We start from the raw sequence: 14,068 nt of genomic DNA, 5'->3' as shown, positions 1-14,068 counted from the left end.
ATTATTTATGTATGACAATGATATGACTGTTGAAATTGTTATCTATGAGTGTCTTTTTTTTACATTAAGACAACATTTTCTTTTAAAATTGTTCTCTATCTAATTTTTTTTATCTACGACGACCGTTTTTTATTACACTAAGAATTTTCATTTATTTAACAAAAGTTTGTTTAAAAACCGATGTTTTATTTTTAAAAAAAAATTGCTAAGCCCCAAAGCGTTTATTAAACAAAGAGAAGATCCACCGGTTCGTTTTCCCTTTGTTGCCTCTTCTTTTTAGTCTGAATTACAGTTACCAGATCGGAGATTACGATTTGTTGAATGGCTTCGAAGCGGATTTTGAAGGAGCTCAAGGATCTCCAGAAAGATCCACCGACTTCGTGTAGCGCTGGTACTCTTTCTTACCCTGTTTTTGTTTGAATTTTGTGTTTCTTTTTTGGTTTAATGCGATCAAAGAGCGTTACGGGTATTGATCTGTGTTATTGATACTTTGTTTGTATCGGGATCTTTATGTTTTGATTTGGTATAATTTTCCGGACCAGGCTGCCCGTAAGTCTGCTCCAACCACTGGTGGAGTGAAAAAGCCACATTTTTACCGTCCTGGTACTGTTGCTCTTCGGTGAGTTATCGCTTTCCTCCGGGTAGCACTATCTGTTGTGTAAAGAGTAAAGATTGACAAGCACACTGATATCTCATGTAGTGAAATCCGTAAGTACCAAAAGAGTACCGAGCTCTTGATCAGGAAGCTTCCTTTCCAGAGGCTTGTTTTAATTTTGTGTTTATTTTTGGTTTAATCCAATGATATAGTGTTAGGGTGCAAGCTTGATCAAAAATGTAACGGTGAATAATGCCAATTTCTTGGAGATAAAGTGTTATATTCCGAACTACAATGGTCACAAACTTCGAAAAAGATTCGTGCCAAATAAGGTAGCCGTTCTTATTACTTTTTCAACGAAAAAAATGAAAAATAAGAAGGTCGTCTTATTCAAAACCCCAATTATGACATCTCTTCTCTGCCACTTCACACCTCGGAACGCACGTTCTTATAGAGATAAACGCTCTTTCACATCTTCTTAACCCGTAATGGATGGGGAGAGGAAAGGTTCATTTTTCTGAGGGTACTCCCGGGAACATGATCCAGTGGAGACGGGGTGGGGCCTGTAGCTCAGAGGATTAGAGCCGTGTCTTTTGTCAAATTCATCATTCCTAAATTGATATTAAATATATTTCTCATTATAGCCCTCCCACTGTAGAGACGAGAAAAATAATATATATTATATATTTATTATTCGATGTGTATATAGACTAGCTTGATAAGGAGCTTGATAGTCCCTTGGAAATATCCAGTACTCGGGCAGATCCGGCCCAGTGCTCAGAAGGACCCAAGTTGTACTAAGCCCGGGTAGTGGGAGCTCGGGTAGTATAACTAGGAAACAGTGCTATACATCAAGGTTATTTGGGACGCTCCAGTACAGGTGTCATCTCCAAGATCGCAGGTATAGGGCACCATGACTAGATCATCATTAGGAGGTCTTTCGGCGTATGTATGGATGATGTGACTAGATCGAAGTAAGTATAGGTTGTCAGACTTAACAATGTTAGTGAACAAAGCATGGGCAACCATCTCGACATGAGTAGTAGCTGGACACTGAAAACAAGGTCACCATTGACTTCTCTCCTATATATACCAGGTTTATTTGATATTATTTCATTCAGATATATATTCTTGTGCAACAAATATACATTATCTTACCATAAATCATTTGGTTGACTTGAACGTCGGAGTGGCTACGCCAAAAAACCTTCCGACGCCCTACTAACGATTTCTGGTATCTTCAGAGTGCAGATATATCAGAGCCCGGATATCACCCATCCAAGATCCAATATATCAAGTTAGGAAGTAGTCCGACCTTGTGCAATTGCCTACCCTTTTCAAGCCCAATTCGCCCGGTCATCATCAATTCATATCGCAAGACTCTTCAGATAATGATATGAGTCAAGTGATGGACTGTATCGAGCCAATTATTGACCAGACGTCGAACTCATATTTATGTGCGCTGTTCTCAGCAGACGAAGTTAGGAAAAGCATTATTCCATATGCACCCGACAAAGCTCCTGGCCCGGATGGTATGCCTGCTTTCTTTTTTCAGAAATTTTGAAATGTAATAGGCCCTACGAATTTTAAATGAGGGTGCATTGTTAGATTCTTGATCTTCGGTCACATATGCAAAAAAAATTTATCACTGATAGTCGTCAGCATATGGTAAATGGTGCATAGAACAAACCTTTGATGCAAACAACCTTTGCTTCATATATTGCACATGAAATCTTAACCATCCCACAGCCCAAAATACAACAAAAGGATTCGAGATTTTGGTCATATGACTCCAAGGAGAAATATTCGGTTATATATGGATATAAAGTAGAGATTGGATTTTATGAATCTCCAAGCCATTGTTAGTCAGTTCAATCCAAACAGTGGAGCTACATTTGGGGGTTTATCTACTTCCCCTAAAGTCGGAATTTTTTGGTGGCGAGTTCTATAAACATTATCCCAACAGCAAGAAATCCGCTCGTTCACCATGTTCTACTGATTGATGCTTGCTCACTGTGTAGCTGTGGCGATGGTTCAACCGAGCATGCACTGTTTTGGTGATTGGAAAATTCTCAATAAGACAAGACCTCTTGATATTGTTGATATATTTCTTTGCATGAAAGGGGCAGTAGATAGGAAGGCCTTTGAAGTCTTCGTAATGAGGTCCTGGGCTATGTGGCATGAGAGGACCAGAATTGTGCATGGGAAGGAGAGCAATGTGATATGTATTTCGGTAGATTGAAGTGTCTCGCTGCTCTAGGAATTCCAGAAGGCCGGGAATCTGTACTCACAGCCCCTCGAGACAGTACCATTGGCTCATCGACAAGGTGGTCTGCTCCTCCACCTAACCTTTTAAAAGTGAACGCTGATGCGGCGTACAATAATAACATTAAACACTATGCAATCGACCAGGCATCCTACGATTTTTTATGCAGAATTAGTCGCGATACGGGAGGGCCTTAGATTGGTGCAAGAACGAGGATTAACAATTTAACAAATCTTTATCGACTCAGTCTTGGCGGTGCAAGCAATCACTTCTTCGGAGGAAGATCGTAGTTACAATAGTGCGATTGTCACAGAATTTAGATACTTATTGAGTCACTTTCGAGAAATTAAGTTGTTTCACATGCGTAAATCAACAAAATAAAATTGCACATACTATTGCTCAATTTGTTTTTCTTTCCCACTCTTATGCCATATATTAACATGAAAATTTTATGATTTGATTAAAAAATATTGTAACAAAGATCACAAGCGTTTCCTGTCCAAAAACAAGAATATGGAGAATTACTCGTTAGGGAAAGTACATTAAATCCATTTAACCTGACATTTCGAATCCCAACAAATGTGAAGGTTGGTTTATAAAATAATCTCGTTAGGGAAAGTACATTAAATTCATTTAACCTGACATTTCGAATCCCAACAAATGTGAAGGTTGGTTTATAAAATAATCTCAATTCATTGGATGTGATATTAATTATCATGTACTAGGCACGACATTCAACATCTCGTGTATTTTTTATGTATAATATATAATATTTACTATGATCAGAATATAATATAACACACACCAATTGGTTCTTTTGTTTCAGATAGAATGTTCTCTCCTTAATTTATCATGTTTTATTTTTACGAAAACATACATTGTTATATAGAACTTATCAACAAGACATGTCCTAGTAGGAGCCACGCTCCAAACCCAAAAGATACAACAAGAACGTGTGCTACTCGAACAGCACTTCTACGTTATGTTGCACATGTCTTTCTTTCCAAATTTTTGATAATGCGTGTGATAAAAAAACAATGTGTCCGTTTTTCCATCTTCTGATACCAATTGTCAAGACATATTCGTCGTCGATTTTCAAAAATAGTTAACCAAATACTACAGGAGACCATTTTTAAAAATTATCAAGTCCTATTATTTGTAACGAAATCGATTGCATATTTACTGCATATACGCATATATAATGTGAAATTGAAATAATATAATTAATTATAAGATCACGAGACAAGAAAAGAAGATATATTTGCTTAATATATCTATATAGATTAATTGCTACTTGTTTAAGCTAAAATGACTTAAAAATTGTGATCTAAACAACATGTTTTTTATGATCAATCTTCTCCATTGCCACATCATTATCATTACTCTCAACCCTCTTATACTTATACCACTTGGCACAAATCAAGAAATACCCCATATTCACCACTTGTATACCAGCAACCATGTAGTAAAAATAATCCAATCTCCCCTCGTTCAAATCCTCCGCCAGCCAATTCCTATTTCCCCCAACCCTTGTCACCTTATGAACCACAGAAATCAAGAAGCTCGTGATATAACTCGATATCGCGAAACCGCTAAACAAGAACCCGGCAGCGAAACTCCGCATGTTCTCCGGGAACTGCTTGTAAAAGAACTCGATTTCCCCGATCACGGCAAACGCCTCAGATACCCCTGCCAGCACCATGCTGAGGGACGAGCCAGTAACCTGACATAGACGAGACTGCGCCCTTCTGTCCAAGAACACCTAATGTGGGACGAGTGACAGCCAATGTCCGTCTGTGATCCTCCACCAGACCTGATATAACCATTGTGAGCACTCCGAGAAGTAGTCCGAATCCGATTCTTTGCAGCATTGTGATGCCTTCTTCTTTCCCTGTGATTCTTCGAAGAAACGGGACTATGATTCTGTCGTATATCGGGATCCATAGAGTGACGGTTAGCATGGTGAAGACATTATACGAGGCTGCCGGAATCTTGAACTTTCCGGTGCTTAAACGCCTATCGGATTGCAGGGACTGGAAGACTGGGTAGGTTTGCATCAAGGCTAGGATAATATAGTATATCATGCCGGCTAACCAGATGGGAATAACTCGAATCACGCATTTAATTTCTTCGACTTGCTGCACGCTGCGGAGTTTCCAGGGATTGCCTACGGATCCATCGGGATTGTTTGTGTCATCCGGAGTTATAATTGCTGCTTTGTTCAAAAACCTGAACACAGTTTTTCTAAGCACATTAACCAAAAGATCTAAACTTGAAAATGCCCACAAATTTATTTTACCTCAATTCATCTGTATACTGAAGCTTAGAATTCATGGAGCAGGGATCAACATGATTAAACAAAGAACACCATGGTCGCTCCGGTAGCTCCAGCTTCCTCTTCTTAAACGCAACCACGAGCGTCTGCACGAGGCTAGTAAACGGGCTACCTTCCGGCAGCACTTTCACATAAATCCTCGTCCCCACGAAGAAGAAAAAGCACGACAGTAACATCATAAACGCGGGAATCCCCAACCCGATCGCCCAACTCATATTCGATTGCACGTAAACGATCACCGTGAGGGACAACATCATGGCGAAAGTGAAGGTGAAATAGTACCAGTTGAAGAAACTATTGATCCCCCTTCGGCCGGAATCCGTATTGGGATTGAACTGGTCCGCCCCAAAGGCGAGATTGCAGGGCCGAATCCCACTGGCGCCGATGACCAGGAGCAGGAATGCGGTGAACAGGAAAACGAGCTGCCCCGAAGAAGCTCCGATGCATTTAAGGTTCGGTTGCGTCGAACATTCCGCGGGATGAAGGTTCGTAAATGCTGCTGTTAAGGTTAGCATCAGCATACCCTGCAACCAGTAAATTTCATCAAATTTTCTAGTCATCATTAATGCAAACTTTCAACTTTTGATCACTTAAAACATTCACTTTTTTACAGTCTATTTGGATTAGTTTTACTTTGTTACACCAAAGATTCAACATCATCTTGAGGCATAAACGACGCCCCAATTCGATTCAAGATTGAACTCGGGTTACTCAAACTCAACTCGAACTCGATAGTTGTTCGAATCATCTACTATTTATTTGACTCGTCACACTCCAACCAAATTCTAGTTTCTGATAAATACCAGAAAAGAGGAGATTGAAGCGATGCCAAGCGTCTTGTATCTGCCAAGATAAGTATCACATAGGAATGCTCCGGCCAATGTTCCGAAATTGCAAGTTCCATTGAAGATATTGACCACATTCGCTGCTGTGATTGAATTCATATGAAACACAGTCGTCAAGTACACTAAAAGATTAGAAGAAGTCCCGATTGTACCAAGCTTCTCAAATGTCTCATTTCCTGCAAAAATCAGCCAAGAAATCTCTGTCAAAAAACTCCAAGAAACTCGGCTCGAGTATTCATGACAAACGAAACTAAAGAAAATCCATGTCAAACTCCAAGAAACTTGAGAATTGATCACAAATGAAACTAAAAATTGTACACATCAAGGAAAAAAGTCATAACATACATATTACCTATAACAAAAGGCATAGCTTTGACCCCTCTATAATTTGGCTCTTTTCCGGTGGAGGAAACCTCATTTTTCTCCATTTTCACCTTGCAGGAAGGGAAAACAAGAAGAAGAAGATATATTTGGAGATGGGAGCTTTCCCTTTTTAGCAGCAGAACTTTTTTTTCCAAGGGAGTTGTGCTCCTTGAATTGCATGTTGGTGGCAAGGGATGTCAAGCACTTATATAAAGAAAATAATATACTCTCAAGTCAACTACGATTTGGCTTTTCAACAAGAAAAATAATATTATATATCAGCAATTTGATTGGATTTGGAGCATATAAATGTATAATCGTGTCGGCTTAATGCTTCACGGGTATTTATCTTATATTTATATTATATGGTTTTTACTGTGGTTTAATACAGTGTATAGTAGCACTACGATTGGGAGTTGGAGCATATCCTCATGTCGGTTTAATGCTCAACGAATATTTATTTTATATATGCGCGGTTTAATTCAATTGTTTTGTTAGGACGGGGAATATCTAGAGGTGGTGAATAAATTTATCTCACAATACATAACTGAAATTCTTAGTAAACTTCGATCTAAAATGATACGAGTAGTAAGACTTCTAACTCTCAATTAAAACAGATTTTACAAGGAAATTCTAAGAAAAAATTTGATCGCTACAATTATCATATAATAACTTATCAATATGTGTTGGCTTTTCAATTTGGCTCGAAGAGAGCTTTTTCATAGAAGATCAGTTGGCTTTCAAAATTTCAGAGATTGATTGTGTAATTATGTAACCTTTAGAGCTTGTTCAACTGATCTATTTATAGCTTGATCTGCAACGGTAATTTTTTCAAAATAATATATTTATTTCCAAGTACAGATGTCGTTGTTGTCATGTCATCTTCCTTTCTAACATGTCCTGGTTGTGCGCAAGAACCTGACATTCTATTAAGATTCAGTGTTTGTTGGTGCGGAAAACTTTATCCATTATTTCAGCTGGGCTCTGATATTTTATCACTGATTATACCGATTCTTCAAGGAATGTTTGGATTTTCACTGACTTATCTAATTAGATACACTTTTAGTTAGGTTTCATCAATTAACATTCGTTTTGGCTATCAGTATCCTTTTTATGTTTTATCATACTGGCTCTAAAATAAGTTAGACTCTTTAGAAAATTTCTTCTAATGAATATTCAATTTTACTTCTTTGATTCAGTTAGATTAGGCCATGTAATTATCCGTTGGATCAACACTCTTGTTAAATCACCAAAATATAAAATGTTCCAACTTCTTCTATTTTTTGTGTTTGACAAAATTATGTCAATGTTGAATTCATTATTTTCAACCGTAAATACAACTGAGTTATTTGACTGACTATATACAGACATTGTTCATCATGAAGTATCTTCTAAACTGACTGGAGTACATTTTAGTAGGCTTCTTCTACACATCAATAGATTTAGGCTGAATGGAGCCAGTTGACTTCTTATTTTCCCTTTTTTGTCAACACCAGAAGATGGCTTGAGGTAGGCAAGAACTGAAGCTAACTGGGAACTGACGTCGTTAATATTTTCATTAAAATTTTCTTAAACTTATTCTATCTTGGTGCAGATTTGAAAGTTATTGGCTTGAATTTTCCCACCAAAAATGAGTAGCAGTAGCTGCCTAAGTCTTTTTTTTATCTACTCCAATCGATTAAATATGTCGATCATGCCTGGATAGATCCGAAACTTCTTAGAGCATTTTATCTTTTAATAATTCCAAAGCTTCCTTGCTATTCATGTAACGTCTACTGATTTAAAAGTGCAAAATTTAAAAAAAGCTCACATTTTCGAAATAACATTTAAGGGTTTGGCATGCATGCGCTCTACTGAAAAATATAACATTTGAAAATAATCGTAAATATTTAATAGAAAAATATTGCAGTTTAAAATAATCAAACTCATCCAAAATTATACGTAAATATAAACGAATAAAAGTCTTAAAATCATCAACGTATAAAAGTTTTCATATCCTCTCAAATCTCATAAATCATAATGCGGAAAACATGTGGTCCTCGGGTCGTGTCGCCCCACCAGGCATGCCTACTCAGAGTTCGGCAACTCCAGTCCCCTCAATATCATGCTCACCTGCATCACACATGCCTAGTGAGTCTAAAGACTCAACACACATGTACCAGAAATAACAAGTACATATACATGACACACATCAATGAAAATGTCATACTCAACATATATTTCGTGAACTTAAAAGGATGAAGATAAACGTGTCGTATAAACTCAAACATGTCAAAGCATGTCTCAACATGTCATCATATACGTATACATTTTCTTTTTAATTGAATTCAATACATTAGTTGTAACTTTCGTATCAGCTCTATCGTATCAGCTCCATCGATGGATCCATCTACGTATAACTGTGGTACTCGTCGACGGGGACATCATCGACAGCATTACCCGTCCACTGAGCCTTGGCCTCAGCTCATAATATCTCATGTCATCATATACATATACATCGTCAGTCACAACCAACTCCCGTCTTTCAAAAATATCATCATGTTCACCACTTAATAAAAACATGCATATACGTAACTTTTTCTTGAAATCAAGCATGCACCGTATTTTTCGTAATTAAATAAAAATCATAATCATGATGCATATACATTTAAAAACATTATAAAATGTGCTCAGAACGCTGCCAGGACCAAAATCTAACCCCGGGTGCAAAATGACCATTTTGCTCCTGAAAACCCAAAATTACCATTTTACCCATGGACCTCTAAAATTTGACCTGAAGTTTACCAAACTCCTTAAAACGTCACAAAACATATTAAAAGTATTTTTTCGACGTAAACTCGAGCTCGTTTCAAAACTTAATCGATTTGTTTTAAAACTTGAACCGGAGTCCCGGTTTTAACCCGAATCAACTCGAAACTTAACCAAATTTTTCCCAACTTTTTACCACACCTTATAAATCTCTAAAAGGCCCTAAAACCATCAAGACCATACCCCCTAACCTCTCGAACAGACCCCGAAAGCTTCTGGAAAATTCTGCAGGTTGCCATTCAAAATCCTAGTTGCCACACTTTCCTCATTTTCGATCCTAGCCTACAACAAATGGAACCAGCTACTAAACCACCTCACCTAGACCACCCTAGGACCTCTCTGGACCTGCTGAAACCCACAGCCACAGCCTCAAGCAGCCCGTAACTTCCCTATACCCGCTAGCCACCAAAAGACACATACATGAGGCCAACCCCTAATCCATGATACCGACGGCTCTAAAGGCAAGACAAATAGGGTGTGGACCTCCCCTAGCCTCGGTTGGACCCTCCTGGATCGCGCCTCATCATGGTCCAGCCCTTGCCCGATCGAGCCTGCCCTAACCCTACACCATGACATCGGAAACCCTAGCCACCCAAGCGACGACCTTCGGCCTTCAACATGAACCGAGCAAGCCCTAGCCTCAAACCACCATGTCAGCTTAAACAGAACATGAACGCCCCTAAGAAACCAAAATTCGGCAGCCCCCTTGCAAACAGTCATAAAAACGTGAGCATCACAGTGAAAGAATGAAATAACCATGTCAAACTTGTATAAAAGTGCACACACACGATAGATCATGAATTTTTTCGAACCACACATAATTATCGGCATATTAATGGCGTGTATGAAGAGAAAAAGAAGGTACTGTGCGTGCCTTGATGTATTTCGCGCAAGAAGATCGAAGAAACGAGCGTCGGAGAAGCAGCGGAGGAATTTTTCTTGCAAGAAAAGCACTTGGCCGAAACCTAGCTTCTATGGATTGCTGAAAATGAGAGGATATTTCTGAGTGGAGGGGAGTGTCGGCTGTTTAGTTTATGTTTAGGTTTAGGGGAGTTTAGGGGTTAATTAAATAGATAAAAATTAAGCTAATGGGCCCTAACTTTAATTTAAAAGGGATTAAAAGAGCTTTGAGTCCAATAAGCTCAAAAATAGGCCCATCAAGTCCAAAAACACTCCCGAAAAATATTTCGTTTTGGTAACTTTTTGAAAATATTACCCGAACCCTCAAAAAGTCTCCCGATTCGATAAAATTCGTGTACCGCTTAAAAATATGCTCTGATGGATACAAATATCCAACAAAGCCCATTTCTTGAAAATATATTTAAAACATCTTATATTAATTAATAAAATTAATTGTGTAATAAAAATAATTTTTCTGATAATTTCCGGTCTCCGTTCCTCGTTCGAGCGTGAAATACATTTAGAAACCTTAATGCATGAACTTTTAAAATTTCATAAATAAATTATATCATGCAATAATTATGCATAAAAATAATTAAACACCTAATTAAGTAAAATCATAAATTGCATGTATTCAGGTTACATGAATTAAATTCCTGGACCTTACAATTCAGATTTCTCATTTAAAAATTGTGATAGAGGAAAAGATGACAATGAAACTTGAGCTAATCTGATCCAGAGTTGTTCCATTAGTTAAGACCAAATCAGAAAAGAATGACTCCATTCTTGGAAGTTCTTTGGATGCAGCAACTGTTATCCGATCACTAGGACTCTTGATTTAATTTGGTTGATAGGTACCTCAGTATTTTATTCTACAGTCAGACAAATTTTTTTCTTCAGTTTATGTCTTGCTTAGTCATAGCCATTTCAAATACTTCTTGTATGATTCCTCTAACAAACACAGCTTCATCATATTCAATCATGAGTACATCTTCAGTTAGGATAACTTCAGCATTAAAGACAATTGCATAAGTCTTCTTAGGCAAAAGAGATGTGGAGAGAAATTCGCTCTCTCGGTAGGATGTCATCTTCAACATCATTTTGTTGTTGTACTTCTTCAACATTTGCAAAAGTAATCTGCCTCAAAGGAGGAGAAATGAAAAGATATGGCTGAGTAAGCAGTTTGCCTTCCTTTGAGTCAGATTCGGTTGATTGCTCAGAGACATACTGAGATGATGATCCAGTCACTTTATGTTCTTTGGAATCTACTAGCTCAAATAGTTTGTGATCATTTTCCCAGAATTTGACCTTCATCTGTAGAGAAACTAGATTCATATTCAGTTGATTTATCACTGCTATATCATCAAATGTGGTTGGATATAAAGATTCATATTTTTATCTCTGTTAAGCACAAACTATTATCAGCTTTTGAATCTTTAGAAGATCCAGAAGATAAGCTCGACGTTAAAGATCTTCAGTTATAACCACAGTTTTGACTTGTTGTAGAACAACCTTCTCCAGTGCTATGTATTTTTTCAGTACATCCTTCTTCTTCAACTTTTTAGCAAAGGTGAGTGTTCTGAATTTCACTCATTCATAAAAAAAATTGATATTTTTTTCAACGAATTCATTAACCTCATCCGTTTGTAGATCTATTTGTGTATGTACTGGTGATAATGATTCCGAGACTTGAACTTTGGTGAACTTCTCTTTTCCTTTTCCTAAGGCTGAGGAGAAGGTTGAAACCAATCTTGACCTAGTGAATTGTATGGTTCTCTAATGATTACTTCTTTTGTTGGTCTTGAAGGAAGGAGAGCTGTTGGCATGCTGATTTTTCTGGCTGGAGCTGCTAAAGCTAACAGTTTCAGTTTTTCTATTGGCTCTTCAGTAGCTCTGGTCTTCAGTGACCTTGACCGCTTGCACCTAAGAGATAAGTAATGCCTTTATTGGTGTAGGCACGTGTATGATGTTTGTTGTTCTAGACTTTTTCGAATGAGGAAAAAGAATTGCTACCTCAGAGTCGCTAGATTGCATAATCAGATTCCTCTTGGGCTTGGATCCAGTTTCCTTGCTTCCCTTCTTTGCTTGTAGTTTATTTGTAGTAGACAGTTCATCTTCGATTTTCTTCTTGATTACCATCATCCTAGTAGTAGATATATTAAATGCGTGTCTTTAGCTTCTAAGAGAGAGAATTTTTGGTGTAGTGAGAGTCTAGAACTTGTGCACAGTTACGGAGTTGCTCAGCAAGGCTCCTGCGTCTTCAAACAATCTGCTCAAGGGGATGGAGAATTTGACTGATTGTTCTTATTTGAATAATTTTCTTCAAAATCTGGAATAAAATGACTGACTGATTAATTTTGAGTCTTGCGGAAATGGTTATCATCACCAAAAAGTTTTATGTAGTGTATGCATCAAATGAGCATGACTTTGCCAGAATTGACTTGGCCACCATATCAGCCAGAATTTGATACTCCAACTTCATCTTCTTTTTCTTCACATACGTCTTGATAGGACCACTGGAAGCGAAGAACTTCAGTTTCATGTCCTCAAATGTTTACTGAGGCACTTTATAAAAGTCAGTTAATCCTTCAATGGGAAACTGAATCGTGGTATAAAAAGTAATCTTGCTCGATCAACTGACTGTCCCCTCTTAGAGGCATCGTTATCTTTCCATCTTCAATGACCATGGATTGGCCAGTTCCTATTTGGAAGGCTGTAATTTATTAACGACTACAGTTTTTATCTCTCTTGTATAGAAACCTTTTAGCTCATCCACGTAGATGTCCAAGGATGAACTAAGAAAATTTTTGAGCCCAAATGACTCAACAACCTTGAAGATTTTTGAGACAGCAGCATCTTCCACGGAATAAATTAATTCGAAATCGATTGTGAGAGCATTCATGATATAAGAAGAGTTGCTGGAGCGGCCATTTTTGAAATAAGATCTTACAGATAAAAATTAGACAATTTTCGAAGTGAAAGAGAGAAAAAAATTTTGAGAGCAGATATGCTTTGAGTAAGAAGATGCAAAGACAAACTGAAAAATTTAGGGACATTGATTTAACATGTGCGACTTTTGACCTGGTAATAGACAGCGCACGTCTCATGCTTCTGTTGAGATTTTGGAGCTATAACAATATTAATTGAGTAATTTAGTCGCCCTTAATGATTAATAAAATAAATTTAAATAAATCATTAAATTCACTACTAAATGATAATATCAATCAGACATAGACTATTGCCATCAATTAGGTCGTGAGGCTAACTGTTTAGTTTAATAATCAAATTAACTGACAACTGTCTTATTGGTAGAATTTCATGATTCGGTATTCCAAATAAAATCATGAATTCATGATAGATCAATAACTTTTAAAATATTTATGAAATAAAAAAACTTATCCCCTAAGAGGTTTGATAAAGATATTTGATGTTTGTTGTTCAGTTGAGACGTACTCCAATCTAATGCCATTCCTCAATACATGATCTCGAATGAAATAATGAATAATGTTAATATGATTACTCCGAGAGTGCAAAACTGAATTGTACGTAATGCCTATCGCACTTGTGATTCTTTGGAATCAATTTCATTATCTTTCAGTTGTTGAATCCATAGCACTTGGGCACAGCAGCTTTCAGCAACTAGGTATTCATCTTCTGCTGTAGAAGTAGCAATTGATGTTTGCTTTTTACTGAACCAAAAAAATAGTCGATCTACGAGAAACTAACATGATCTGCTTTTACCCTTCCTATCAAGTTTACATACTACATAGTCTGCATCAAAATATCCAACTAGATTGAACGATGAGTTTTTAGCATACCATAATCCAACATTTTGAGTTCCTTTAAGAAATTTAAGAAGTTTTTTGCAGCTGGGTAATGATATTGTTTTGGACCATACTGAAAATGTGCACACAATCTACAAACATGATATCAGGTTGACTGGTAGTTAGGTACCA

At 37.3% G+C, this 14,068-nt stretch overlaps 1 protein-coding gene and 1 long non-coding RNA gene across 3 annotated transcripts; one reads left to right on the top strand and one right to left on the bottom strand.

The window, feature by feature from the left end:
• Window positions 1–195: 195 nt before the first annotated feature.
• Window positions 196–3,280, top strand: LOC142530173 (uncharacterized). 2 transcript variants are annotated; one of them, XR_012816048.1, is made up of 3 exons: window positions 196–391; window positions 543–1,691; window positions 1,840–3,280. It is a non-coding gene; the product is annotated as an uncharacterized LOC142530173 (long non-coding RNA). The 2 variants fall into 2 exon arrangements; XR_012816047.1 differs by having other exon boundaries at window positions 543–927; window positions 1,305–3,279.
• Window positions 3,281–4,060: 780 nt separating this feature from the next.
• LOC142529840 (protein NRT1/ PTR FAMILY 2.11-like) lies at window positions 4,061–6,643 on the bottom strand. Its single transcript, XM_075635497.1, is given in 5 exon segments — window positions 4,061–4,563; window positions 4,565–5,090; window positions 5,161–5,720; window positions 6,000–6,217; window positions 6,394–6,643. Coding segments are annotated over 5 exon segments (1,755 nt in total). The 5' UTR covers window positions 6,470–6,643; the 3' UTR covers window positions 4,061–4,188.
• Between the last annotated feature and the right edge of the window lie 7,425 nt (window positions 6,644–14,068).

The sequence above is a fragment of the Primulina tabacum genome, chromosome 16 (assembly GCF_025594145.1).
Source record: "Primulina tabacum isolate GXHZ01 chromosome 16, ASM2559414v2, whole genome shotgun sequence".
Lineage (NCBI taxonomy): Eukaryota > Viridiplantae > Streptophyta > Magnoliopsida > Lamiales > Gesneriaceae > Primulina > Primulina tabacum.
This window is presented reverse-complemented; position numbering and strand designations above follow the sequence as displayed.